General features: G+C 41.0%; 8 protein-coding genes across 13 annotated transcripts; 5 read left to right on the top strand and 3 right to left on the bottom strand.

The window, feature by feature from the left end:
- Positions 1-1,859: 1,859 nt before the first annotated feature.
- On the top strand, positions 1,860-3,190 carry LOC117190255 (inactive peptidyl-prolyl cis-trans isomerase shutdown-like). 2 transcript variants are annotated; one of them, XM_033395312.1, is made up of 3 exons: positions 1,860-1,984; positions 2,053-2,803; positions 2,873-3,190. In XM_033395312.1, the coding sequence occupies exons 1-3, from the start codon at positions 1,959-1,961 to the stop codon at positions 2,978-2,980; spliced, it is 885 nt and encodes a 294-aa protein (XP_033251203.1). In that variant the 5' UTR covers positions 1,860-1,958; the 3' UTR covers positions 2,981-3,190. The 2 variants fall into 2 exon arrangements, with proteins under 2 accessions (XP_033251203.1, XP_033251202.1); XM_033395311.1 differs by lacking the exon at positions 1,860-1,984 and having other exon boundaries at positions 1,991-2,803.
- Positions 2,979-8,998, top strand: LOC117190293 (inactive peptidyl-prolyl cis-trans isomerase shutdown-like). The gene is made up of 2 exons (XM_033395375.1): positions 2,979-3,363; positions 8,976-8,998. Exons 1-2 carry the CDS (start codon positions 3,048-3,050, stop codon positions 8,981-8,983), a joined length of 324 nt encoding a protein of 107 aa, XP_033251266.1. The 5' UTR covers positions 2,979-3,047; the 3' UTR covers positions 8,984-8,998.
- Positions 3,364-4,133, bottom strand: LOC117190281 (dynein light chain roadblock-type 1-like). The gene is made up of 2 exons (XM_033395362.1): positions 3,892-4,133; positions 3,364-3,817 (listed from the first exon to the last, which is right to left on the bottom strand). Exons 1-2 carry the CDS (start codon positions 3,910-3,912, stop codon positions 3,470-3,472), a joined length of 369 nt encoding a protein of 122 aa, XP_033251253.1. The 5' UTR covers positions 3,913-4,133; the 3' UTR covers positions 3,364-3,469.
- On the top strand, positions 7,188-8,907 carry LOC117190243 (inactive peptidyl-prolyl cis-trans isomerase shutdown-like). The gene is made up of 3 exons (XM_033395296.1): positions 7,188-7,320; positions 7,389-8,139; positions 8,206-8,907. Exons 1-3 carry the CDS (start codon positions 7,265-7,267, stop codon positions 8,512-8,514), a joined length of 1,116 nt encoding a protein of 371 aa, XP_033251187.1. The 5' UTR covers positions 7,188-7,264; the 3' UTR covers positions 8,515-8,907.
- On the bottom strand, positions 8,983-9,727 carry LOC117190283 (dynein light chain roadblock-type 1-like). Its single transcript, XM_033395364.1, has 3 exons — positions 9,488-9,727; positions 9,118-9,413; positions 8,983-9,049 (listed from the first exon to the last, which is right to left on the bottom strand). The coding sequence occupies exons 1-3, from the start codon at positions 9,506-9,508 to the stop codon at positions 9,028-9,030; spliced, it is 339 nt and encodes a 112-aa protein (XP_033251255.1). The 5' UTR covers positions 9,509-9,727; the 3' UTR covers positions 8,983-9,027.
- A 3,053-nt stretch (positions 9,728-12,780) lies between these two features.
- LOC117190237 (inactive peptidyl-prolyl cis-trans isomerase shutdown-like) lies at positions 12,781-20,315 on the top strand. Of its 3 annotated transcripts, none has more exons than XM_033395287.1 (3): positions 12,781-12,926; positions 12,995-13,745; positions 13,812-13,979. In XM_033395287.1, exons 1-3 carry the CDS (start codon positions 12,871-12,873, stop codon positions 13,917-13,919), a joined length of 915 nt encoding a protein of 304 aa, XP_033251178.1. In that variant the 5' UTR covers positions 12,781-12,870; the 3' UTR covers positions 13,920-13,979. The 3 variants fall into 3 exon arrangements, with proteins under 3 accessions (XP_033251178.1, XP_033251176.1, XP_033251177.1); XM_033395285.1 differs by lacking the exons at positions 12,995-13,745; positions 13,812-13,979 and adding exons at positions 18,758-19,508; positions 19,576-20,315 and having other exon boundaries at positions 12,784-12,926; XM_033395286.1 differs by lacking the exons at positions 12,781-12,926; positions 12,995-13,745; positions 13,812-13,979 and adding exons at positions 18,550-18,689; positions 18,758-19,508; positions 19,576-20,315.
- LOC117190278 (dynein light chain roadblock-type 1-like) lies at positions 14,467-21,233 on the bottom strand. 3 transcript variants are annotated; one of them, XM_033395357.1, is made up of 3 exons: positions 20,897-21,233; positions 20,580-20,822; positions 14,467-14,804 (listed from the first exon to the last, which is right to left on the bottom strand). In XM_033395357.1, exons 1-3 carry the CDS (start codon positions 20,915-20,917, stop codon positions 14,739-14,741), a joined length of 330 nt encoding a protein of 109 aa, XP_033251248.1. In that variant the 5' UTR covers positions 20,918-21,233; the 3' UTR covers positions 14,467-14,738. The 3 variants fall into 3 exon arrangements, with proteins under 3 accessions (XP_033251248.1, XP_033251249.1, XP_033251247.1); XM_033395358.1 differs by lacking the exons at positions 20,580-20,822; positions 20,897-21,233 and adding an exon at positions 15,113-15,411 and having other exon boundaries at positions 14,467-14,683; positions 14,752-15,032; XM_033395356.1 differs by lacking the exon at positions 14,467-14,804 and having other exon boundaries at positions 20,303-20,822; positions 20,897-21,226.
- Positions 21,234-24,418: 3,185 nt separating this feature from the next.
- LOC117190238 (inactive peptidyl-prolyl cis-trans isomerase shutdown-like) lies at positions 24,419-26,100 on the top strand. The gene is made up of 3 exons (XM_033395288.1): positions 24,419-24,477; positions 24,546-25,296; positions 25,364-26,100. The coding sequence occupies exons 1-3, from the start codon at positions 24,422-24,424 to the stop codon at positions 25,763-25,765; spliced, it is 1,209 nt and encodes a 402-aa protein (XP_033251179.1). The 5' UTR covers positions 24,419-24,421; the 3' UTR covers positions 25,766-26,100.
- The last annotated feature ends 78 nt before the right edge of the window (positions 26,101-26,178 follow it).

The raw sequence follows: 26,178 nt of genomic DNA, 5'->3' as shown, positions 1-26,178 counted from the left end.
GGCTTATAATTGGTTCTCTATCGCTGCAACGAACCTGCATGCAAGCGGGGGTTATTTAACTGTAACTGTATGTAACAGTGATTAAATGTTGGGTTTTAAAAACAGGGCTTAGTTCTGGAGAGCACTTATTAAATTTCGGCACGCGAATTGATATATTGAGGCGGCCTTGGCATGTGCACCATGCCCCCTTAACAGATTTAACTGATATTAGCCACACGTGCGAAAATTCTTTGGTAGAGGTTGGTTACCTGATGGGAGGGGCTATGTAACTTTCTTTTATTATACCCGATACTCAAAATGATTATTGGGGTATATTAGATTTGTGGTAAAAGTGGATGTGTGTAACGTCCAGAAGGAATCGTTTCCGACCCAATAAAGTATATATATTCTGGATCAGCATCAATAGCCGAGCCGACTGAGCCCTGAATGTCTGTCCGTCTGTCCGTCCGTCCGTCTGTCCGTCCCCTTCAGCGCCTAGTGCTCAAAGACTATAAGAGCTAGAGCAACGATGTTTTGGATCCAGACTTCTGTGATATGTCACTGCTACAAGAATATTTCAAAAATTTGCCCCAAAAAAACTTTGCAAAATCTGAACCAGATCGTATAATTATTATAGCCAGAATCAAGAAAACAATTTCATTCTTTCTCGCTCTGTCTCTCTCTGACACACAGGTTTCATGGTCGGTTTAGCCAATTGCAAAATATGAGTTCAAGGATCTCAGAACCTATAAGAGCCAGGGCAACCAAATTTGGTATCCACACTCCTGTGATATCGGACCTTGACCGTTTTGTGTCAAAATTTCGCCACACCCCCCTTCCGCCCCCGCAAAGGATGAAAATCTGGGGCATCCACAAATCTCAGAGACTATTAACGGTAGAGTAACCAAATTTAGTATCCGCACTCCTGTTAGATCTCACTATAAAATGTTTATCTTAAAATTTCGCCCCACCCCCTTCCGCCTACACAAAGGACGAAAATCTGTTGCATCCACAATATTGCAGATTCGAGAAAACTAAAAACGCAGAATCATAGATAACGACCATATCTATCAGATTGCTGAATCTGGATCAGATCAGATCATTTTTATAGCCAAAAGGAACAAATCAATTTGCAGTGGCTACGCAGCGCCCGACGTCACGGTCAGACTGATTTTCTGTCTCTCTCGCACGCACTCTTTCTCGTGTCGTTTAATATTCGCGGCGTCTGCCGGAGGGGAGCCATACTGACTAAGTATCGGGTATAAATGTAGAGTTGCGGCGTCCGCAGCAACTCACAACGTTCCCCCTCGTTTTATTATTACAAAATTAAATTTTTTAATTACTTTTCAAATACGCAGATAGATTTGGGGCGTTAGAAATGTTTAATGAATTCGTGGTTTTTCATGGTGTGGTTTTATCTATTCGTTCTATGAACTGGCACATCTACATATGTATGTCCTCAGGAGTACTTAAAAGTATCTAATCGTGTAGAAAAAAAACTTTGTGGGCAGTTCGACCTTTTTCGTTACAAAATTTTTTTATTTATATAAAAAGTTCAATAAAAGGGAGTGGCTAAAATTAGCATATCTTGAATCAAAGTCGAGAAATATGGTTTCCCATCCTCGACGGAACGATTAACCCATTGTCGCCCAAGGCGGTTTTTAAATATTCCACCAAAAATAAAGAAAATTGAATCATTTTGGCGCTGTTACAGTGAAAGATATCGTGTGTGTTTTTTTTTTTTTTAATTTCAGAAAAAAGATTTACAAACAGTATTATTTTCCGCAGTTTAACTCAATTTGTTATCCTGTTTAATTAAAGAGGTCATAAGTGGGCTAAGGTCGTTTTTTCATCGGTATATACTTGGTATATTTCTGAGGGTGTCACTGCATATCGCGCATTTTTGTAATTAACCCAAACAAGTTAAAGTTGGGAAAAAGTGTGGAAAAAATGGCAGATAATTTTTATATTGCACTCAAATGCTCAAGGAACCACTGCAACTTGGGTAAGCATCGAAATTTGATAAATTTGCACAATCATGTGCTGCCTAGACGCTGCCTCTTACTCTTCTAGAAAACTCGTTGGCTCTGGCTCACAATTTGAGGTAGAACAGTCGCCATTTGGGGCTGGCGATGATGACTTTAATGTCGACGAAATGGAAGATTGTGATAACGCTCCAGATGTTGATGAAGAAGAGCTCGCTTCTCCATCGACCCAATCGTTCGAGGAACTCAAAAAATTGATGGAGCCGCTCAATGAGAACATTTTTAAGCGCATCACACGTGAGGAGCACCAGGGCCGAGGTCTGGTGCCAGACAAGGCACGTGTCGCTGTGCGCTATAGTGGTTATTGGGAAGGCGAGAGTTCTCCTTTTGATTCCTCATTGATGCGCCGAACTAAATTCTATTTTGAGACCGGTGCAGGTTGCGATGTGCTAGAAGGCCTCCAGGCTGCTGTACTTAACATGCGCCCATATGAAAAAGCCGAATTTATTATATCCTATAAGTTGCTATTTCACGAGATGGGCTGCCCGCCGCGCATTAAACCACGTTCAGATGGACTTTTCAAAATCGAAGCTCTTCACTTCACATTGATCGGGGACTCAGATGCCTTCGCGTCAATGGCCGCTGTGGATCGGGACAAGTTTGCAATAGTTTACCCCAAGGCATTAGACATGCACATGCATGGCAAGGACTGTGTGAAGCGCTTTCGCTACCGCAACGCCGTCACTGCCTTCGAGCGGGCCGTAAGCTCTCTAAACTATTGCCGTTTAGCCAATGATGAGGATGAGCGCAAGCAAATCGCTCTGTTGATCACTCTCAATGTAACTATGCAACTTGTAGCGTCGTGGCTCATCCCCACTTATGTGTTTTTTTTTTTTTAACTTTTCCAGCAAAACTTGATGATCTGCTACAATAAATTGCATAATCCCAAACGCGTGTGCATTACGATGAAAGCCTTGCGGCGTCTCACTGAAAATAAGCCCTCTAAGGCCCTGTAAGGCCCTCTACCAGGAAGGTTGCGCCCTGTCCGCCTTAGGCGAATATAAGGATGCTCGGTGTATTTTTATGCAGGCTCAAGCCAAGCAGCCCGATAACAATGAGATCAGTGCTAAGATTACTGACCTGGACAAGAAAATCAAAAAATACAAAGAGGCATCTCAGGACATTTGGACTCGTGCGTTGTCAGGCCAGAAGTTTAAAGAAGTAAAGGATGAAACCAAATGTAATCCCAGTGTTGAAGAACTTGTGAAGGAGCTTGAGACTTCCGAAAAATCGTCGGTGGCACTTTTGCGGGGTGCCTATATAAAATCGGACATTGTAATGTTATCCAAAATGGCCAAGGAGCACAAAATGAAACTAACGGTGTCCCCTATTGTGTCACATAAATGAACAGTTTGTTGTGTTTGGGCTGTGTACAAAGTGAGAAGAATGTTTTACGTGTAAGAAGTTGGATGACTAACAACGTAGATATATGTAGGAGCAATTATTTAAAAATTGGAGGAATGACGATTTAGATCCTCTACCTTAAGATGTGTATCCTTTGGATTTTGCACTACCAAAACGGTTATCTTGCCATCAGGTGTTAGCAGGACCTCGTGGAATCTGGTACGGACTCGCAACATGGTCAGGAGCTGTGGTGGCTCCATTTTTGATAGAAATGCCTGACACTTTTCACGCAAATTCTCATAAAGACAGTCATGTTGAAGTGCGTCTTGGCGTTCCATTGACGTTTTGATCGGCACACCGGAACGATTCATGATTAATATTTCTTCAACCCCTGGCTTTTCCTCTAAAAGTCGGTATACCTCATCAATATAACTCTTGGTACGCTTGGGCTGTGGAATTGGCGATTAGTTAGTTGAATTATAATACTTTGAGGTCTACATTTGATAGATAGGTATGTGCAAACCTCAGTTTCGGCTGCCTGCATTGTGAGTAGTGTATCTCAGAGCTCTACGCTTTGAGATCAGCTGGTATCTCAAAAATAATGAAATTACTTGTTTAATTCAACTATCGCTAAGCTTGCTACATCATCTTTATTGGTATAATTTAACACTATAAAAAGTGATTAGGCACACACTCCATCTACTCCATCAGCCCATCGTTTGGCACTGACTTTCGTCATAAATAAAAATTGCTAGAATAATCAACAACAGAATAAAGAACAATTTAAGTCTCATCTTAGCTGCTATCTTTAGTTCCAAATGTTTTCGTACGAAGTCATAAACAGTTTTTGTACTATCAACAATTAACACACATACTTTAAACCATGAAAATGGAATTATGACTGGATTGAATGGAGTGAAAACTCAAATTTAATTAAAAACTTAAAAAAATTTTGGCGGCTAGTTTTAAATTGACCAAAAGGGTATGTTAATGCAAGCAGTTTATTTAAGTGTGGACTGCTTGCTCAACAAAATTCGCAAATTTCCGATTTTTGTGGAGAGACCTGTTTGGTGCTGCGCGTTCAGTCTCGCAGAGTCTTTTGATGACATAGGTTCGAGACCGCCCGGAGACAAGGACTCAAAATTCAAATTTGATTGCGTTTTTGAAATGAATCGCTGAGAGCGGCGGGTGCCCCTCTATTTGGCCGGGTTTAATTTTACAATAATTAATGCCGTAAATGCAAGAGGAGGTAGATTCATTGAACAGGTGGGAATTCGCCTTCGGTGCCCGTAACGGTTATCAAATCCGTGGGAAAACTATCATCCTTGTTTCCCTCCACAATATTTTGGGGGATCTTTCGCCCAGGGCTATTTGGATGGGCTGGATCTTTTAGTTGTTCTAGTTAAACACATAAAAAAGATTTTAATTGCCAACCTGGCGTTAGGGGTTTCAGAAATCCAGTCGATTGTGTCATATGTATAGCCGCGCGGATTCAGGTGTTGTTATTTCGAGTTTACCCACCCAACCATGTAAACACTGCTCTTTTATTCCGTGTTATTCCTTAAGCCTTAATATATTCTCCTCCCAGTACCCCACTGTAATTACTTTACTCCAATTAAATATCGACTAATCTTCATTGTATTTTCATTATAATAATCATATATTACAGACTGTCAGCGTCTGGCGTTTTGTGAGGATATGCGCCATCGAAGTTACTGAGCCATCACTTGGGAAGTGTGCCGTCTCAATGATTGCACATTATTCAAAAATTCAGAACTTTTCTCGTCATGTATGTATGACGATGAGAAAATTTAAATGCAAAACTGAAATATTATTATTATCAGCAATCAGTCTTGTTGGTGGCTTATAATTGGTTCTCTATCGCTGCAACGAACCTGCATGCAAGCGGGGGTTATTTAACTGTAACTGTATGTAACAGTGATTAAATGTTGGGTTTTAAAAACAGGGCTTAGTTCTGGAGAGCACTTATTAAATTTCGGCACGCGAATTGATGTATTGAGGCGGCCTTGGCATGTGCACCATGCCCCCTTAACAGATTTAACTGATATTAGCCACATGTGCGAAAATTCTTTGGTAGAGGTTGGTTACCTGATGGGAGGGGCTATGTAACTTTCTTTTATTATACCCGATACTCAAAATGAGTATTGGGGTATATTAGATTTGTGGTAAAAGTGGATGTGTGTAACGTCCAGAAGGAATCGTTTCCGACCCAATAAAGTATATATATTCTGGATCAGCATCAATAGCCGAGGCGACTGAGCCCTGAATGTCTGTCCGTCTGTCCGTCCGTCTGTCCGTCCGTCTGTCCGTCCCCTTCAGCGCCTAGTGCTCAAAGACTATAAGAGCTAGAGCAACGATGTTTTGGATCCAGACTTCTGTGATGTCACTGCTACAAGAATATTTCAAAACTTTGCCCTTTGGTGGGGGGGGGGGGGCACTTCCGACCCCACAAAGGTCGAAAATCTGTGGCATCCACAATTTCGACGATACCAGAAAACTAAAAACGCAGAATCGTAGAAGATGATCTTCTAGAGTGCAAAATCTGAACCAGATCGTATAATTATTATAGCCAGAATCAAGAAAACAATTTCATTCTTTCTCGCTCTGTCTCTCTCTGACACACAGGTTTCATGGTCGGTTTAGCCAATTGCAAAATATGAGTTCAAGGATCTCAGAACCTATAAGAGCCAGGGCAACCAAATTTGGTATCCACACTCCTGTGATATCGGACCTTGACTGTTTTGTGTCAAAATTTCGCCACACCCCCCTTCCGCCCCCGCAAAGGATGAAAATCTGGGGCATCCACAAATCTCAGAGACTATTAACGGTAGAGTAACCAAATTTAGTATCCGCACTCCTGTTAGATCTCACTATAAAATGTTTATCTTAAAATTTCGCCCCACCCCCTTCCGCCTACACAAAGGACGAAAATCTGTTGCATCCACAATATTGCAGATTCGAGAAAACTAAAAACGCAGAATCATAGATAACGACCATATCTATCAGATTGCTGAATCTGGATCAGATCAGATAATTGTTATAGCCAAAAGGAACAAATCAATCAGTGGCTACGCAGCGCCCGACGTCACGGTCAGACTGATTTTCTGTCTCTCTCGCACGCACTCTTTGTCGTGTCGTTTAATATTCGCGGCGTCTGCCGGAGGGGAGCCATACTGTCTAAGTATCGGGTATAAATGTAGAGTTGCGGCGTCCGCAGCAACTCACAACGTTCCCCCTCGTTTTATTATTACAAAATTAAATTTTTTAATTACTTTTCAAATACGCAGATAGATTTGGGGCGTTAGAAATGTTTAATGAATTCGTGGTTTTTCATGGTGTGGTTTTATCTATTCGTTCTATGAACTGGCACATCTACATATGTACTCAGGAGTACTTAAAAGTAGCTAATCGTGTAGAAAAAAAACTTTGTGGGCAGTTCGACCTTTTTCGTTACAACATTTTTTTATTTATATAAAAAGTTCAATAAAAGGGAGTGACTAAAATTAGCATATCTTGAATCAAAATCGAGAAATATGGTTTCCCATCCTCGACGGAACGATTAACCCATTGTCGCCCAAGGCGGTTTTTTAATATTCCACCAAAAATAAAGAAAATTTAATCATTTTGGCGCTGTTACAGTGAAAGATATCGTGTGTTGTTTTTTTTTTTTTAATTTCAGAGAAAATATTTACAAACAGTATTATTTTCCGCAGTTTAACTCAATTTGTTATCCTGTTTAATTAAAGAGGTCATAAGTGGGCTAAGGTCGTTTTTTCATCGGTATATACTTGGTATATTTCTGAGGGTGTCACTGCCTATCGCGCATTTTTGTAATTAACCCAAACAAGTTAAAGTTGGGAAAAAGTGTGGAAAAAATGGAAGATAATTTTTCATATTGCACTCAAATGCTCAAGGAACCACTGCAACTTGGGTAAGCATCGAAATTTGATACATTTGCACAATCATGTGCTGCCTAGACGCTGCCTCTTACTCTTCTAGAAAACTCGCTGGCTCTGGCTCACAATTTGAGGTAGAACAGTCGCCATTTGGGGCTGGCGATGATGATTTTAATGTCGACGAAATGGAAGATTGTGATAACGCTCCAGATGTTGATGAAGAAGAGCTCGCTTCTCCATCGACCCAATCGTTCGAGGAACTCAAAAAATTGATGGAGCCGATCAATGAGAACATTTTTAAGCGCATCACACGTGAGGGGCACCAGGGCCCAGGTCTGGTGCCAGACAAGGCACGTGTCGCTGTGCGCTATAGTGGTTATTGGGAAGGCGAGAGTTCTCCTTTTGATTCCTCATTGATGCGCCGAACTAAATTCTATTTTGAGACCGGTGCAGGTTGCGATGTGCTAGAAGGCCTCCAGGCTGCTGTACTTACCATGCGCCCATATGAAAAAGCCGAATTTATTATATCCTATAAGTTGCTATTTCACGAGATGGGCTGCCCGCCGCGCATTAAACCACGTTCAGATGGACTTTTCAAAATCGAAGTTCTTCACTTCACATTGATCGGGGACTCAGATGCCTTCGCGTCAATGGCCGCTGTGGATCGGGACAAGTTTGCAATAGTTTACCCCAAGGCATTAGACATGCACATGCATGGCAAGGACTGTGTGAAGCGCTTTCGCTACCGCAACGCCGTCACTGCCTTCGAGCGGGCCGTAAGCTCTCTAAACTATTGCCGTTTAGCCAATGATGAGGATGAGCGCAAGCAAATCGCTCTGTTGATCACTCTCAATGTAACTATGCAACTTGTAGCGTCGTGGCTCATCCCCATTTATGTGTTTTTTTTTTAACTTTTCCAGCAAAACTTGATGATCTGCTACAATAAATTGCATAATCCCAAACGCGTGTGCATTACGATGAAAGCCTTGCGGCGTCTCACTGAAAATAAGCCTTCCTGTAAGGCCCTCTACCAGGAAGGTTGCGCCCTGTCCGCCTTAGGCGAATATAAGGATGCTCGGTGTATATTTATGCAGGCTCAAGCCAAGCAGCCCGATAACAATGAGATCAGTGCTAAGATTACTGACCTGGACAAGAAAATCAAAAATACAAAGAGGCATCTCAGGACATTTGGACTCGTGCGTTGTCAGGCCAGAAGTTTAAAGAAGTAAAGGATGAAACCAAATGTAATCCAGTGTTGAAGAACTTGTGAAGGAGCTTGAGACTTCCGAAAAATCGTCGGTGGCACTTTTGCGGGGTGCCTATATAAACTCGGACATTGTAATGTTATCCAAAATGGCCAAGGAGCACAAAATGAAACTAACGGTGTCCCCTGTTGACGAGAATGACTTGACGTTGTCCAAGCTAAATCTGCACTGATTCGGGCACTGTTTCCCATTGAAGGATTAATCCATTTAAATAAACAACAGACAACCAAATTCAATATTTTACATTAGTTCTAGAAGAACTTAACGTTTATGTTGTACATACTGAAGAGTATGAAAATGAAATGTGTTTTATAAATACGAGTACAAGAATATATTTACTTTCTGTTGGTCAGAAAATGTCATCTGTTTTTGGAATAAATTTTGTTTTTAAGCTGAAGCTTAAAGCTTTATATTCAGGTAGTCACATAAATGAACAGTTTGTTGTGTTTGGGCTGTGTACAAAGTGAGAAGAATGTTTTACGTGTAAGAAGTTGGATGACTAACAACGTATATATATGTAGGAGCAATTATTTAAAAATTGGGGGAATGACGATTTAGATCCTCAACCTTAAGATGTGTATCCTTTGGATTTTGCACTTGCCATCAGGTGTTAGCAGGACCTCGTGGAATCTAGTACGGACTCGCAACATGGTCAGGAGCTGTGGTGGCTCCATTTTTGATAGAAATGCCTGACACTTTTCACGCAAATTCTCATAAAGACAGGCATGTTGAAGTGCGTCTTGGCGTTCCATTGACGTTTTGATCGGCACACCGGAACGATTCATGATTAATATTTCTTCAACCCCTGGCTTTTCCTCTAAAAGTCGGTATACCTCATAAATATAACTCTTGGTACGCTTGGGCTGTGGAATTGGCGATTAGTTAGTTGAATTATAATACTTTGAGGTCTACATTTGATAGATAGGTATGTGCAAACCTCAGTTTCGGCTGCCTGCATTGTGAGTAGTGTATCTCAGAGCTCTACGCTTTGAGATCAGCTGGTATCTCAAAAATAATGAATTTACTTGTTTAAATCAACTATCGCTAAGCTTGCTACATCATCTTTATTGGTATAATTTAACACTATAAAAAGTGATTAGGCACACACTCCATCTACTCCATCAGCCCATCGTTTGGCACTGACTTTCGTCATTAATAAAACCATTGCTAGAATATTCAACAACAGAATAAAGAACAATTTAAGTCTCATCTTAGCTGCTATCTTTAGTTCCAAATGTTTTCGTACGAAGTCATAAACAGTTTTTGTACTATCAACAATTAACACACATACTTTAAACCATGAAAATGGAATTATGACTGGATTGAATGGAGTGAAAACTCAAATTTAATTAAAAACTTAAAAAAATTTTGGCGGCTAGTTTCAAATTGACCAAAAGGGTATGTTAATGCAAGCAGTTTATTTAAGTTTGGACTGCTTGCTCAACAAAATTCACAAATTTCCGATTTTTGTGGAGAGACCTGTTTGGTGCTGCGCGTTGAGTCTCGCAGACTCTTGATGACATAGGTTCGAGACCGCCCGGAGACAAGGACTCAAAATTCAAATTTGATTGCGTTTTTGAAATGAATCGCTGAGAGCGGCGGGTGCCCCTCTATTTGGCCGGGTTTAATTTTACAATAATTAATGCCGTAAATGCAAGAGGAGGTAGATTCATTGAACAGGTGGGAATTCGCCTTCTGTGCCCGTAACGGTTATCAAATCCGTGGGAAAACTATCATCCTTGTTTCCCTCCACAATATTTTGGGGGATCTTTCGCCCAGGGCTATTTGGATGGGCTGGATCTTTTAGTTGTTCTAGTTAAACACATAAAAAAGATTTTAATTGCCAACCTGGCGTTAGGGGTTTCAGAAATCCAGTCGATTGTGTCATATGTATAGCCGCGCGGATTCAGGTGTTGTTATTTCGAGTTTACCCACCCAACCATGTAAACACTGCTCTTTTATTCCGTGTTAGTCCTTAAGCCTTAATATATTCTCCTCCCAGTACCCCATTGTAATTACTTTACTCCAATTAAATATCGACTAATCTTCATTGTATTTTCATTATAATAATCATATATTACAGACTGTCAGCGTCTGGCGTTTTGTGAGGATATGCGCCATCGAAGTTACTGAGCCATCACTTGGGAAGTGTGCCGTCTCAATGATTGCACATTATTCAAAAATTCCGAACTTTTCTCGTCATGTATGTATGACGATGAGAAAATTTAAATGCAAAACTGAAATATTTGTATTATCAGCAATCAGTCTTGTTGGTGGCTTATAATTGGTTCTCAATCGCTGCAACGAACCTGCATGCAAGCGGGGGTTATTTAACTGTAACTGTATGTAACAGTGATTAAATGTTGGGTTTTAAAAACAGGGCTTAATTCTGGAGAGCACTTATTAAATTTCGGCACGCGAATTGATATATTGAGGCGGCCTTGGCATGTGCACCATGCCCCCTTAACAGATTTAACTGATATTAGTCACACGTGCGAAAATTCTTTGGTAGAGGTTGGTTACCTGATGGGAGGGGCTATGTAACTTTCTTTTATTATACCCGATACTCAAAATGATTATTGGGGTATATTAGATTTGTGGTAAAAGTGGATGTGTGTAACGTCCAGAAGGAATCGTTTCCGACCCAATAAAGTATATATATTCTGGATCAGCATCAATAGCCGAGGCGATTGAGCCCTGAATGTCTGTCCGTCTGTCCGTCCGTCCGTCTGTCCGTCCCCTTCAGCGCCTAGTGCTCAAAGACTATAAGAGCTAGAGCAACGATGTTTTGGATCCAGACTTCTGTGATGTCACTGCTACAAGAATATTTCAAAACTTTGCCCTTTGGTGGGGGGGGGGGGGGGGGGGGGGGGGGGGGGGGCACTTCCGACCCCACAAAGGTCGAAAATCTGTGGCATCCACAATTTCGACGATACCAGAAAACTAAAAACGCAGAATCGTAGAAGATGATCTTCTAGAGTGCAAAATCTGAACCAGATCGTATAATTATTATAGCCAGAATCAAGAAAACAATTTCATTCTTTCTCGCTCTGTCTCTCTCTGACACACAGGTTTCATGGTCGGTTTAGCCAATTGCAAAATATGAGTTCAAGGATCTCAGAACCTATAAGAGCCAGGGCAACCAATTTTGGTATCCACACTCCTGTGATATCGGACCTTGACCGTTTTGTGTCAAAATTTCGCCACACCCCCCTTCCGCCCCCGCAAAGGATGAAAATCTGGGGCATCCACAAATCTCAGAGACTATTAACGGTAGAGTAACCAAATTTAGTATCCGCACTCCTGTTAGATCTCACTATAAAACGTTTGTCTCAAAATTTCGCCCCACCCCCTTCCGCCCACACAAAGGACGAAAATCTGTTGCATCCACAATATTGCAGATTCGAGAAAACTGAAAACGCAGAATCATAGATAACGACCATATCTATCAGATTGCTGAATCTGGATCAGATCAGATAATTTTTATAGCCAAAAGGAACAAATCAATTTGCAGTGGCTACGCAGCGCCCGACGTCACGGTCAGACTGATTTTCTGTCTCTCTCGCACGCACTCTTTGTCGTGTCGTTTAATATTCGCGGCGTCTGCCGGAGGGGAGCCATACTGACTAAGTATCGGGTATAAATGTAGAGTTGCGTCGTCCGCAGCAACTCACAACGTTCCCCCTCGTTTTATTATTACAAAATTAAATTTTTTAATTACTTTTCAAATACGCAGATAGATTTGGGGCGTTAGAAATGTTTAATGAATTCGTGGTTTTTCATGGTGTGGTTTTATCTATTCGTTCTATGAACTGCCACATCTACATATGTACTCAGGAGTACTTAAAAGTAGCTAATCGTGTAGAAAAAAAACTTTGTGGGCAGTTCGACCTTTTTCGTTACAACATTTTTTTATTTATATAAAAAGTTCAATAAAAGGGAGTGACTAAAATTAGCATATCTTGAATCAAAATCGAGAAATATGGTTTCCCATCCTCGACGGAACGATTAACCCATTGTCGCCCAAGGCGGTTTTTTAATATTCCACCAAAAATAAAGAAAATTGAATCATTTTGGCGCTGTTACAGTGAAAGATATCGTGTGTGTGTGTGTTTTTTTTTTTTGTAATTTCAGAGAAAAGATTTACAAACAGTATTATTTTCCGCAGTTTAACTCAATTTGTTATTAAAGAGGTCATAAGTGGGCTAAGGTCGTTTTTTCATCGGTATATACTTGGTATATTTCTGAGGGTGTCACTGCCTAGCGCGCATTTTTGTAATTAACCCAAACAAGTTAAAGTTGGGAAAAAGTGTGGAAAAAATGGAAGATAATTTTTCATATTGCACTCAAATGCTCAAGGAACCACTGCAACTTGGGTAAGCATCGAAATTTGATACATTTGCACAATCATGTGCTGCCTAGACGCTGCCTCTTACTCTTCTAGAAAACTCGTTGGCTCTGGCTCACAATTTGAGGTAGAACAGTCGCCATTTGGGGCTGGCGATGATGATTTTAATGTCGACGAAATGGAAGGTTGTGATAACGCTCCAGATGTTGATGAAGAAGAGCTCGCTTCTCCATCGACCCAATCGTTCGAGGAACTCAAAAAATTGATGGAGCCGATCAATGAGAACATTTTTAAGCGCATCACACGTGAGGGGCACCAGGGCCCAGGTCTGGTGCCAGACAAGGCCCGTGTCGCTGTGCGCTATAGTGGTTATTGGGAAGGCGAGAGTTCTCCTTTTGATTCCTCATTGATGCGCCGAACTAAATTCTATTTTGAGACCGGTGCAGGTTGCGATGTGCTAGAAGGCCTCCAGGCTGCTGTACTTACCATGCGCCCATATGAAAAAGCCGAATTTATTATATCCTATAAGTTGCTATTTCACGAGATGGGCTGCCCGCCGCGCATTAAACCACGTTCGGATGGACTTTTCAAAATCGAAGTTCTTCACTTCACATTGATCGGGGACTCAGATGCCTTCGCGTCAATGGCCGCTGTGGATCGGGACAAGTTTGCAATAGTTTACCCCAAGGCATTAGACATGCAGATGCATGGCAGGGACTGTGTGAAGCGCTTTCGCTACCGCAACGCCGTCACTGCCTTCGAGCGGGCCGTAAGCTCTCTAAACTATTGCCGCTTAGCCAATGATGAGGATGAGCGCAAGCAAATAGCTCTGTTGATCACTCTCAATGTAACTATGCAACTTGTAGCGTCGTGGCTCATCCCCACTTATGTGTTTTTTTTTTAACTTTTCCAGCAAAACTTGATGATCTGCTACAATAAATTGCATAATCCCAAACGCGTGTGCATTACGATGAAAGCCTTGCGGCGTCTCACTGAAAATAAGCCCTCTAAGGCCCTGTAAGGCCCTCTACCAGGAAGGTTGCGCCCTGTCCGCCTTAGGCGAATTTAAGGATGCTCGGTGTATATTTATGCAGGCTCAAGCCAAGCAGCCCGATAACAATGAGATCAGTGCTAAGATTACTGACCTGGACAAGAAAATCAAAAAATACAAAGAGGCATCTCAGGACATTTGGACTCGTGCGTTGTCAGGCCAGAAGTTTAAAGAAGTAAAGGATGAAACCAAATGTAATCCCAGTGTTGAAGAACTTGTGAAGGAGCTTGAGACTTCCGAAAAATCGTCGGTGGCACTTTTGCGGGGTGCCTATATAAACTCGGACATTGTAATGTTATCCAAAATTGCCAAGGAGCACAAAATGAAACTAACCCCTATTGACGAGAATGACTTGACGTTGTCCAAGCTAAATCTGCACTGATTCGGGCACTGTTTCCCATTGAAGGATTAATCCATTTAAATAAACAACAGACAACCAAATTCAATATTTTACATTAGTTCTAGAGGAACTTAACGTTTATGTTGTACATACTGAAGAGTATGAAAATGAAATGTGTTTTATAAATACGAGTACAAGAATATATTTACTTTCTGTTGGTCAGAAAATGTCATCTGTTTTTGGAATATATTTTGTTTTTAAGCTGAAGCTCTGAGGACTATTTATTACTTATTTGATTGAATTTATATTCAGGTAGTCACATAAATGAACAGTTTGTTGTGTTTGGGCTGTGTACAAAGTGAGAAGAATGTTTTACGTGTAAGAAGTTGGATGACTAACAACGTATATATATGTAGGAGCAATTATTTAAAAATTGGGGGAATGACGATTTAGATCCTCAACCTTAAGATGTGTATCCTTTGGATTTTGCACTTGCCATCAGGTGTTAGCAGGACCTCGTGGAATCTGGTACGGACTCGCAACATGGTCAGGGGCTGTGGTGGCTCCATTTTTGATAGAAATGCCTGACACTTTTCACGCAAATTCTCATAAAGACAGGCATGTTGAAGTGCGTCTTGGCGTTCCATTGACGTTTTGATCGGCACACCGGAACGATTCATGATTAATATTACTTCAACCCCTGGCTTTTCCTCTAAAAGTCGGTATACCTCATCAATATAACTCTTGGGTTGTGGAATTGGCGATTAGTTAGTTGAATTATAATACTTTGAGGTCTACATTTGATAGATAGGTATGTGCAAACCTCAGTTTCGGCTGCCTGCATTGTGAGTAGTGTATCTCAGAGCTCTACGCTTTGAGATCAGCTGGTATCTCAAAAATAATGAAATTACTTGTTTAATTCAACTATCGCTAAGCTTGCTACATCATCTTTATTGGTATAATTTAACACTATAAAAAGTGATTAGGCACACACTCCATCTACTCCATCAGCCCATCGTTTGGCACTGACTTTCGTCATAAATAAAACCATTGCTAGAATAATCAACAACAGAATAAAGAACAATTTAAGTCTCATCTTAGCTGCTATCTTTAGTTCCAAATGTTTTCGTACGAAGTCATAAACAGTTTTTGTACCATCAACAATTAACACACATACTTTAAACCATGAAAATGGAATTATGACTGGATTGAATGGAGTGAAAACTCAAATTTAATTAAAAACTTAAAAAAATTTTGGCGGCTAGTTTTAAATTGACCAAAAGGGTATGTTAATGCAAGCAGTTTATTTAAGTGTGGACTGCTTGCTCAACAAAATTCACAAATTTCCGATTTTTGTGGAGAGACCTGTTTGGGGCTGCGCGTTGAGTCTCGCAGACTCTTTTGATGACATAGGTTCGAGACCGCCCGGAGACAAAGACTCAAAATTCAAATTTTATTGCGTTTTTGAAATGAATCGCTGAGAGCGGCGGGTGCCCCTCTATTTGGCCTGGTTAATTTTACAATAATTAATGCCGTAAATGCAAGAGGAGGTAGATTCATTGAACAGGTGGGAATTCGCCTTCGGTGCCCGTAACGGTTATCAAATCCGTGGGAAAACTATCATCCTTGTTTCCCTCCACAATATTTTGGGGGATCTTTCGCCCAGGGCTATTTGGATGGGCTGGATCTTTTAGTTGTTCTAGTTTAACACATAAAAAAGATTTTAATTGCCAACCTGGCGTTAGGGGTTACAGAAATCCAGTCGATTGTGTCATATGTATAGCCGCGCGGATTCAGGTGTTGTTATTTCGAGTTTACCCACCCAACCATGTAAACACTGCTCTTTTATTCCGTGTTAGTCCTTAAGCCTTAATATATTCTCCTCCCAGTACCCCATTGTAATTACTTTACTCCAATTAAATATCGACTAATCTTCATTGTATTTTCATTATAATAATCATATATTACAGACTGTCAGCGTCTGGCGTTTTGTGAGGATATGCGCCATCGAAGTTACTGAGCCATCACTTGGGAAGTGTGCCGTCTCAATGATTGCACATTATTCAAAAATTCCGAACTTTTCTCGTCAGGTATGTATGACGATGAGAAAATTTAAATGCAAAACTGAAATATTATTATTATCAGCAATCAGTCTTGTTGGTGGCTTATAATTGGTTCTCAATCGCTGCAACGAACCTGCATGCAAGCGGGGGTTATTTAACTGTAACTGTATGTAACAGTGATTAAATGTTGGGTTTTAAAAACAGGGCTTAATTCTGGAGAGCACTTATTAAATTTCGGCACGCGAATTGATATATTGAGGCGGCCTTGGCATGTGCACCATGCCCCCTTAACAGATTTAACTGATATTAGCCACACGTGCGAAAATTCTTTGGTAGAGGTTGGTTACCTGATGGGAGGGGCTATGTAACTTTCTTTTATTATACCTGTTCGGAGCAGAACCCAGCCGATTAGCTGCTTGCCAAATAGCACCTAATTCTTGGCCCTCAGCCGCTTATTTTGTTTGTTACTTATGTCTATGTCACTCATTTGTTTGTTAAAGCTCTGCGCTTGCTTGCCCTGATAAAAAACATTATCTCCACAATACCCGATACTCAAAATGAGTATTGGGGTATATTAGATTTGTGGTAAAAGTGGATGTGTGTAACGTCCAGAAGGAATCGTTTCCGACCCAATAAAGTATATATATTCTGGATCAGCATCAATAGCCGAGGCGATTGAGCCCTGAATGTCTGTCCGTCTGTCCGTCCGTCCGTCTGTCCGTCCCCTTCAGCGCCTAGTGCTCAAAGACTATAAGAGCTAGAGCAACGATGTTTTGGATCCAGACTTCTGTGATATGTCACTGCTACAAGAATATTTCAAAACTTTGCGCCCCCCCCCCCCCCACTTCCGCCCCCACAAAGGTCGAAAATCTGTGGCATCCACAATTCCGACGATACGAGAAAACTAAAAACGCAGAATCGTAGAAGATGACTATATCTTCTAGAGTGCAAAATCTGAACCAGATCTTATAATTATTATAGCCAGAATCAAGAAAACAATTTCATTCTTTCTCGCTCTGTCTCTCTCTGACACACAGGTTTCATGGTCGGTTTAGCCAATTGCAAAATATGAGTTCAAGGATCTCAGAACATATAAGAGCCAGGGCAACCAATTTTGGTATCCACACTCCTGTGATATCGGACCTTGACCGTTTTGTGTCAAAATTTCGCCACACCCCCTTCCGCCCCCGCAAAGGACGAAAATCTGGGGCATCCACAAATCTCAGAGACTATTAACGGTAGAGTAACCAAATTTAGTATCCTCACTCCTGTTAGATCTCACTATAAAATGTTTATCTTAAAATTTCTCCCCACCCCCTTCCGCCTACACAAAGGACGAAAATCTGTTGCATCCACAATATTGCAGATTCGAGAAAACTAAAAACGCAGAATCATAGATAACGACCATATCTATCAGATTGCTGAATCTGGATCAGATCAGATAATTGTTATAGCCAAAAGGAACAAATCAATCAGTGGCTACGCAGCGCCCGACGTCACTGTCAGACTGATTTTCTGTCTCTCTCGCACGCACTCTTTGTCGTGTCGTTTAATATTCGCGGCGTCTGCCGGAGGGGAGCCATACTGTCTAAGTATCGGGTATAAATGTAGAGTTGCGGCGTCCGCAGCAACTCACAACGTTCCCCCTCGTTTTATTATTACAAAATTAAATTTTTTAATTACTTTTCAAATACGCAGATAGATTTGGGGCGTTAGAAATGTTTAATGAATTCGTGGTTTTTCATGGTGTGGTTTTATCTATTCGTTCTATGAACTGCCACATCTACATATGTACTCAGGAGTACTTAAAAGTAGCTAATCGTGTAGAAAAAAACTTTGTGGGCAGTTCGACCTTTTTCGTTACAACATTTTTTTATTTATATAAAAAGTTCAATAAAAGGGAGTGGCTAAAATTAGCATATCTTGAATCAAAATCGAGAAATATGGTTTCCCATCCTCGACGGAACGATTAACCCATTGTCGCCCAAGGCGGTTTTTTAATATTCCACCAAAAATAAAGAAAATTGAATCATTTTGGCGCTGTTACAGTGAAAGATATCGTGTGTGTGTGTGTTTTTTTTTTTTGTAATTTCAGAGAAAAGATTTACAAACAGTATTATTTTCCGCAGTTTAACTCAATTTGTTATTAAAGAGGTCATAAGTGGGCTAAGGTCGTTTTTTCATCGGTATATACTTGGTATATTTCTGAGGGTGTCACTGCCTAGCGCGCATTTTTGTAATTAACCCAAACAAGTTAAAGTTGGGAAAAAGTGTGTAAAAAATGGAAGATAATTTTTCATATATCCCTCAAATGCTCAAGGAACCACTGCAGCTTGGGTAAGCATCGAAATTTGATACATTTGCACAACCATGTGCTGCCTAGACGCTGCCTCTTACTCTTCTAGAAAACTCGCTGGCTCTGGCTCACAATTTGAGGTAGAACAGTCGCCATTTGGGGCTGGCGATGATGATTTTAATGTCGACGAAATGGAAGATTGTGATAACGCTCCAGATGTTGATGAAGAAGAGCTCGCTTCTCCATCGACCCAATCGTTCGAGGAACTCAAAAAATTGATGGAGCCGATCAATGAGAACATTTTTAAGAGCATCACACGTGAGGGGCACCAAGGCCGAGGTCTGGTGCCAGACAAGGCACGTGTCGCCGTGCGCTATAGTGGTTATTGGGAAGGCGAGAGTTCTCCTTTTGATTCCTCATTGATGCGCCGAACTAAATTCTATTTTGAGACCGGTGCAGGTTGCGATGTGCTAGAAGGCCTCCAGGCTGCTGTACTTACCATGCGCCCATATGAAAAAGCCGAATTTATTATATCCTATAAGTTGCTATTTCACGAGATGGGCTGCCCGCCGCGCCTTAAACCACGTTCAGATGGACTTTTCAAAATCGAAGTTCTTCACTTCACATTGATCGGGGACTCAGATGCCTTCGCGTCAATTGCCGCTGTGGATCGGGACAAGTTTGCAATAGTTTACCCCAAGGCATTAGACATGCACATGCATGGCAAGGACTGTGTGAAGCGCTTTCGCTACCGCAACGCCGTCACTGCCTTCGAGCGGGCCGTAAGCTCTCTAAACTATTGCCGTCTAGCCAATGATGAGGATGAGCGCAAGCAAATCGCTCTGTTGATCACTCTCAATGTAACTATGAAACTTGTAGCGTCGTGGCTCATCCCCACTTATGTGTTTTTTTTTTTAACTTTTCCAGCAAAACTTGATGATCTGCTACAATAAATTGCATAATCCCAAACGCGTGTGCATTACGATGAAAGCCTTGCGGCGTCTCACTGAAAATAAGCCTTCCTGTAAGGCCCTCTACCAGGAAGGTTGCGCCCTGTCCGCCTTAGGCGAATATAAGGATGCTCGGTGTATATTTATGCAGGCTCAAGCCAAGAAGCCCGATAACAATGAGATCAGTGCTAAGATTACTGACCTGGACAAGAAAATCAAAAAATACAAAGAGGCATCTCAGGACATTTGGACTCGTGCGTTGTCAGGCCAGAAGTTTAAAGAAGTAAAGGATGAAACCAAATGTAATCCCAGTGTTGAAGAGCTTGTGAAGGAGCTTGAGACTTCCGAAAAATCGTCGGTGGCACTTTTGCGGGGTATATAAACTCGGACATTGTAATGTTATCCAAAATGGCCAAGGAGCACAAAATGAAACTAAGGGTGTCCCCTATTGACGAGAATGACTTGACGTTGTCCAAGCTAAATCTGCACTGATTCGGGCACTGTTTCCCATTGAAGGATTAATCCATTTAAATAAACAACAGACAACCAAATTCAATATTTTACATTAGTTCTAGAAGAACTTAACGTTTATGTTGTACATACTGAAGAGTATGAAAATGAAATGTGTTTTATAAATACGAGTACAAGAATATATTTACTTTCTGTTGGTCAGAAAATGTCATCTGTTTTTGGAATATATTTTGTTTTTAAGCTGAAGCTCTGAGGACTATTTATTACTTATTTGATTGAATTTATATTCAGGTAGTCACATAAATGAACAGTTTGTTGTGTTTGGGCTGTGTACAAAGTGAGAAGAATGTTTTACGTGTAAGAAGTTGGATGACTAACAACGTAGATATATGTAGGAGCAATTATTTAAAAATTGGAGGAATGACGATTTAGATCCTCTACCTTAAGATGTGTATCCTTTGGATTTTGCACTACCAAAACGGTTATCTTGCCATTAGGTGTTAGCAGGACCTCGTGGAATCTGGTACGGACTCGCAACATGGTCAGGAGCTGTGGTGGCTCCATTTTTGATAGAAATGCCTGACACTTTTCCCGCAAATTCTCATAAAGACAGGCATGTTGAAGTGCGTCTTGGCGTTCCATTGGCGTTTTGATCGGCACACCGGAACGATTCATGATTAATATTTCTTCAACCCCTGGCTTTTCCTCTAAAAGTCGGTATACCTCATCAATATAACTCTTGGTACGCTTGGGCTGTGGAATTGGCGATTAGTTAGTTGAATTATAATACTTTGAGGTCTACACTTGATAGATAGGTATGTGCAAACCTCAGTTTCGGCTGCCTGCATTGTGAGTAGTGTATCTCAGAGCTCTACGCTTTGAGATCAGCTGGTATCTCAAAAATAATGAATTTACTTGTTTAAATCAACTATCGCTAAGCTTGCTACATCATCTTTATTGGTATAATTTAACACTATAAAAAGTGATTAGGCACACACTTCATCTACTCCATCAGCCCATCGTTTGGCACTGACTTTCGTCATTAATAAAACCATTGCTAGAATAATCAACAACAGAATAAAGAACAATTTAAGTCTCATCTTAGCTGCTATCTTTAGTTCCAAATGTTTTCGTACGAAGTCATAAACAGTTTTTGTACTATCAACAATTAACACACACATTTTAAACCATGAAAATAGAATTATGACTGGATTGAATGGAGTAAAAACTCAAATTTAATTAAAAATTAAAAAAAATTTTGTCGGCTAGTTTTAAATTGACCAAAAGGGTATGTTAATGCAAGCAGTTTATTTAAGTGTGGACTGCTTGCTCAACAAAATTCACAAATTTCCGATTTTTGTGGAGAGACCTGTTTGGGGCTGCGCGTTGAGTCTCGCAGACTCTTTTGATGACATAGGTTCGAGACCGCCCGGAGACAAAGACTCAAAATTCAAATTTGATTGCGTTTTTGAAATGAATCGCTGAGAGCGGCGGGTGCCCCTCTATTTGGCCTGGTTAATTTTACAATAATTAATGCCGTAAATGCAAGAGGAGGTAGATTCATTGAACAGGTGGGAATTCGCCTTCGGTGCCCGTAACGGTTATCAAATCCGTGGGAAAACTATCATCCTTGTTTCCCTCCACAATATTTTGGGGGATCTTTCGCCCAGGGCTATTTGGATGGGCTGGATCTTTTAGTTGTTCTAGTTAAACACATAAAAAAGATTTTAATTGCCAACCTGGCGTTAGGGGTTACAGAAATCCAGTCGATTGTGTCATATGTATAGCCGCGCGGATTCAGGTGTTGTTATTTCGAGTTTACCCACCCAACCATGTAAACACTGCTCTTTTATTACGAAGCGCTCCTTAAGCCTTAATATATTCTCCTCCCAGTACCCCATTGTAATTACTTAACTCCAATTAAATATCGACTAATCTTCATTGTATTTTCATTATAATAATCATATATTACAGACTGTCAGCGTCTGGCGTTTTGTGAGGATATGCGCCATCGAAGTTACTGAGCCATCACTTGGGAAGTGTGCCGTCTCAATGATTGCACATTATTCAAAAATTCCGAACTTTTCTCGTCAGGTATGTATGACGATGAGAAAATTTAAATGCAAAACTGAAATATTATTATTATCAGCAATCAGTCTTGTTGGTGGCTTATAATTGGTTCTCAATCGCTGCAACGAACCTGCATGCAAGCGGGGGTTATTTAACTGTAACTGTATGTAACAGTGGTTAAATGTTGGGTTTTGAAAACAGGGCTTAATTCTGGAGAGCACTTATTAAATTTCGGCACGCGAATTGATGTATTGAGGCGGCCTTGGCATGTGCACCATGCCCCCTTAACAGATTTAACTGATATTAGCCACATGTGCGAAAGTTCTTTGGTAGAGGTTGGTTACCTGATGGGAGGGGCTATGTAACTTTCTTTTATTATACCTGTTCGGAGCAGAACCCAGCCGATTAGCTGCTTGCCAAATAGCACCTAATTCTTGGCCCTCAGCCGCTTATTTTGTTTGTTACTTATGTCCATGTCACTCATTTGTTTGTTAAAGCTCTGCGCTTGCTTGCCCTGATAAAAAACATTATCTCCACAATACCCGATACTCAAAATGAGTATTGGGGTATATTAGATTTGTGGTAAAAGTGGATGTGTGTAACGTCCAGAAGGAATCGTTTCCGACCCAATAAAGTATATATATTCTGGATCAGCATCAATAGCCGAGGCGATTGAGCCCTGAATGTCTGTCCGTCTGTCCGTCCGTCCGTCTGTCCGTCCCCTTCAGCGCCTAGTGCTCAAAGACTATAAGAGCTAGAGCAACGATGTTTTGGATCCAGACTTCTGTGATATGTCACTGCTACAAGAATATTTCAAAACTTTGCGCCCCCCCCCCCCCCCCCCACTTCCGCCCCCACAAAGGTCGAAAATCTGTGGCATCCACAATTCCGACGATACGAGAAAACTAAAAACGCAGAATCGTAGAAGATGACTATATCTTCTAGAGTGCAAAATCTGAACCAGATCGTATAATTATTATAGCCAGAATCAAGAAAACAATTTCATTCTTTCTCGCTCTGTCTCTCTCTGACACACAGGTTTCATGGTCGGTTTAGCCAATTGCAAAATATGAGTTCAAGGATCTCAGAACCTATAAGAGCCAGGGCAACCAATTTTGGTATCCACACTCCTGTGATATCGGACCTTGACCGTTTTGTGTCAAAATTTCGCCACACCCCCTTCCGCCCCCGCAAAGGACGAAAATCTGGGGCATCCACAAATCTCAGAGACTATTAACGGTAGAGTAACCAAATTTAGTATCCTCACTCCTGTTAGATCTCACTATAAAATGTTTATCTTAAAATTTCTCCCCACCCCCCTCCGCCTACACAAAGGACGAAAATCTGTTGCATCCACAATATTGCAGATTCGAGAAAACTAAAAACGCAGAATCATAGATAACGACCATATCTATCAGATTGCTGAATCTGGATCAGATCAGATAATTGTTATAGCCAAAAGGAACAAATCAATCAGTGGCTACGCAGCGCCCGACGTCACTGTCAGACTGATTTTCTGTCTCTCTCGCACGCACTCTTTGTCGTGTCGTTTAATATTCGCGGCGTCTGCCGGAGGGGAGCCATACTGTCTAAGTATCGGGTATAAATGTAGAGTTGCGGCGTCCGCAGCAACTCACAACGTTCCCCCTCGTTTTATTATTACAAAATTAAATTTTTTAATTACTTTTCAAATACGCAGATAGATTTGGGGCGTTAGAAATGTTTAATGAATTCGTGGTTTTTCATGGTGTGGTTTTATCTATTCGTTCTATGAACTGCCACATCTACATATGTACTCAGGAGTACTTAAAAGTAGCTAATCGTGTAGAAAAAAACTTTGTGGGCAGTTCGACCTTTTTCGTTACAACATTTTTTTATTTATATAAAAAGTTCAATAAAAGGGAGTGGCTAAAATTAGCATATCTTGAATCAAAATCGAGAAATATGATTTCCCATCCTCGACGGAACGATTAACCCATTGTCGCCCAAGGCGGTTTTTTAATATTCCACCAAAAATAAAGAAAATTGAATCATTTTGGCGCTGTTACAGTGAAAGATATCGTGTGTGTGTGTGTTTTTTTTTTTTGTAATTTCAGAGAAAAGATTTACAAACAGTATTATTTTCCGCAGTTTAACTCAATTTGTTATTAAAGAGGTCATAAGTGGGCTAAGGTCGTTTTTTCATCGGTATATACTTGGTATATTTCTGAGGGTGTCACTGCCTAGCGCGCATTTTTGTAATTAACCCAAACAAGTTAAAGTGGAAAAAGAATGTGGAAAAAATGGAAGATAATTTTTCATATATCCCTCAAATGCTCAAGGAACCACTGCAGCTTGGGTAAGCATCGAAATTTGATACATTTGCACAACCATGTGCTGCCTAGACGCTGCCTCTTACTCTTCTAGAAAACTCGCTGGCTCTGGCTCACAATTTGAGGTAGAACAGTCGCCATTTGGGGCTGGCGATGATGATTTTAATGTCGACGAAATGGAAGATTGTGATAACGCTCCAGATGTTGATGAAGAAGAGCTCGCTTCTCCATCGACCCAATCGTTCGAGGAACTCAAAAAATTGATGGAGCCGATCAATGAGAACATTTTTAAGAGCATCACACGTGAGGGGCACCAGGGCCGAGGTCTGGTGCCAGACAAGGCACGTGTCGCCGTGCGCTATAGTGGTTATTGGGAAGGCGAGAGTTCTCCTTTTGATTCCTCATTGATGCGCCGAACTAAATTCTATTTTGAGACCGGTGCAGGTTGCGATGTGCTAGAAGGCCTCCAGGCTGCTGTACTTACCATGCGCCCATATGAAAAAGCCGAATTTATTATATCCTATAAGTTGCTATTTCACGAGATGGGCTGCCCGCCGCGCCTTAAACCACGTTCAGATGGACTTTTCAAAATCGAAGTTCTTCACTTCACATTTATAGGGGACTCAGATGCCTTCGCGTCAATTGCCGCTGTGGATCGGGACAAGTTTGCAATAGTTTACCCCAAGGCATTAGACATGCACATGCATGGCAAGGACTGTGTGAAGCGCTTTCGCTACCGCAACGCCGTCACTGCCTTCGAGCGGGCCGTAAGCTCTCTAAACTATTGCCGTCTAGCCAATGATGAGGATGAGCGCAAGCAAATCGCTCTGTTGATCACTCTCAATGTAACTATGCAACTTGTAGCGTCGTGGCTCATCCCCACTTATGTGTTTTTTTTTTTAACTTTTCCAGCAAAACTTGATGATCTGCTACAATAAATTGCATAATCCCAAACGCGTGTGCATTACGATGAAAGCCTTGCGGCGTCTCACTGAAAATAAGCCTTCCTGTAAGGCCCTCTACCAGGAAGGTTGCGCCCTGTCCGCCTTAGGCGAATATAAGGATGCTCGGTGTATATTTATGCAGGCTCAAGCCAAGAAGCCCGATAACAATGAGATCAGTGCTAAGATTACTGAGCTGGACAAGAAAAAAAAATACAAAGAGGCATCTCAGGACATTTGGACTCGTGCGTTGTCAGGCCAGAAGTTTAAAGAAGTAAAGGATGAAACCAAATGTAATCCCAGTGTTGAAGAGCTTGTGAAGGAGCTTGAGACTTCCGAAAAATCGTCGGTGGCACTTTTGCGGCGTATATAAACTCGGACATTGTAATGTTATCCAAAATGGCCAAGGAGCACAAAATGAAACTAAGGGTGTCCCCTATTGACGAGAATGACTTGACGTTGTCCAAGCTAAATCTGCACTGATTCGGGCACTGTTTCCCATTGAAGGATTAATCCATTTAAATAAACAACAGACAACCAAATTCAATATTTTACATTAGTTCTAGAAGAACTTAACGTTTATGTTGTACATACTGAAGAGTATGAAAATGAAATGTGTTTTATAAATACGAGTACAAGAATATATTTACTTTCTGTTGGTCAGAAAATGTCATCTGTTTTTGGAATATATTTTGTTTTTAAGCTGAAGCTCTGAGGACTATTTATTACTTATTTGATTGAATTTATATTCAGGTAGTCACATAAATGAACAGTTTGTTGTGTTTG

The sequence above is a fragment of the Drosophila miranda genome (genome assembly GCF_003369915.1).
Source record: "Drosophila miranda strain MSH22 chromosome Y unlocalized genomic scaffold, D.miranda_PacBio2.1 Contig_Y1_pilon, whole genome shotgun sequence".
NCBI classification, from domain to species: Eukaryota; Metazoa; Arthropoda; class Insecta; order Diptera; family Drosophilidae; genus Drosophila; species Drosophila miranda.
The sequence above is the reverse complement of the archived record's forward strand: the minus strand, read 5'-3'. Positions and strand labels throughout refer to the sequence as shown.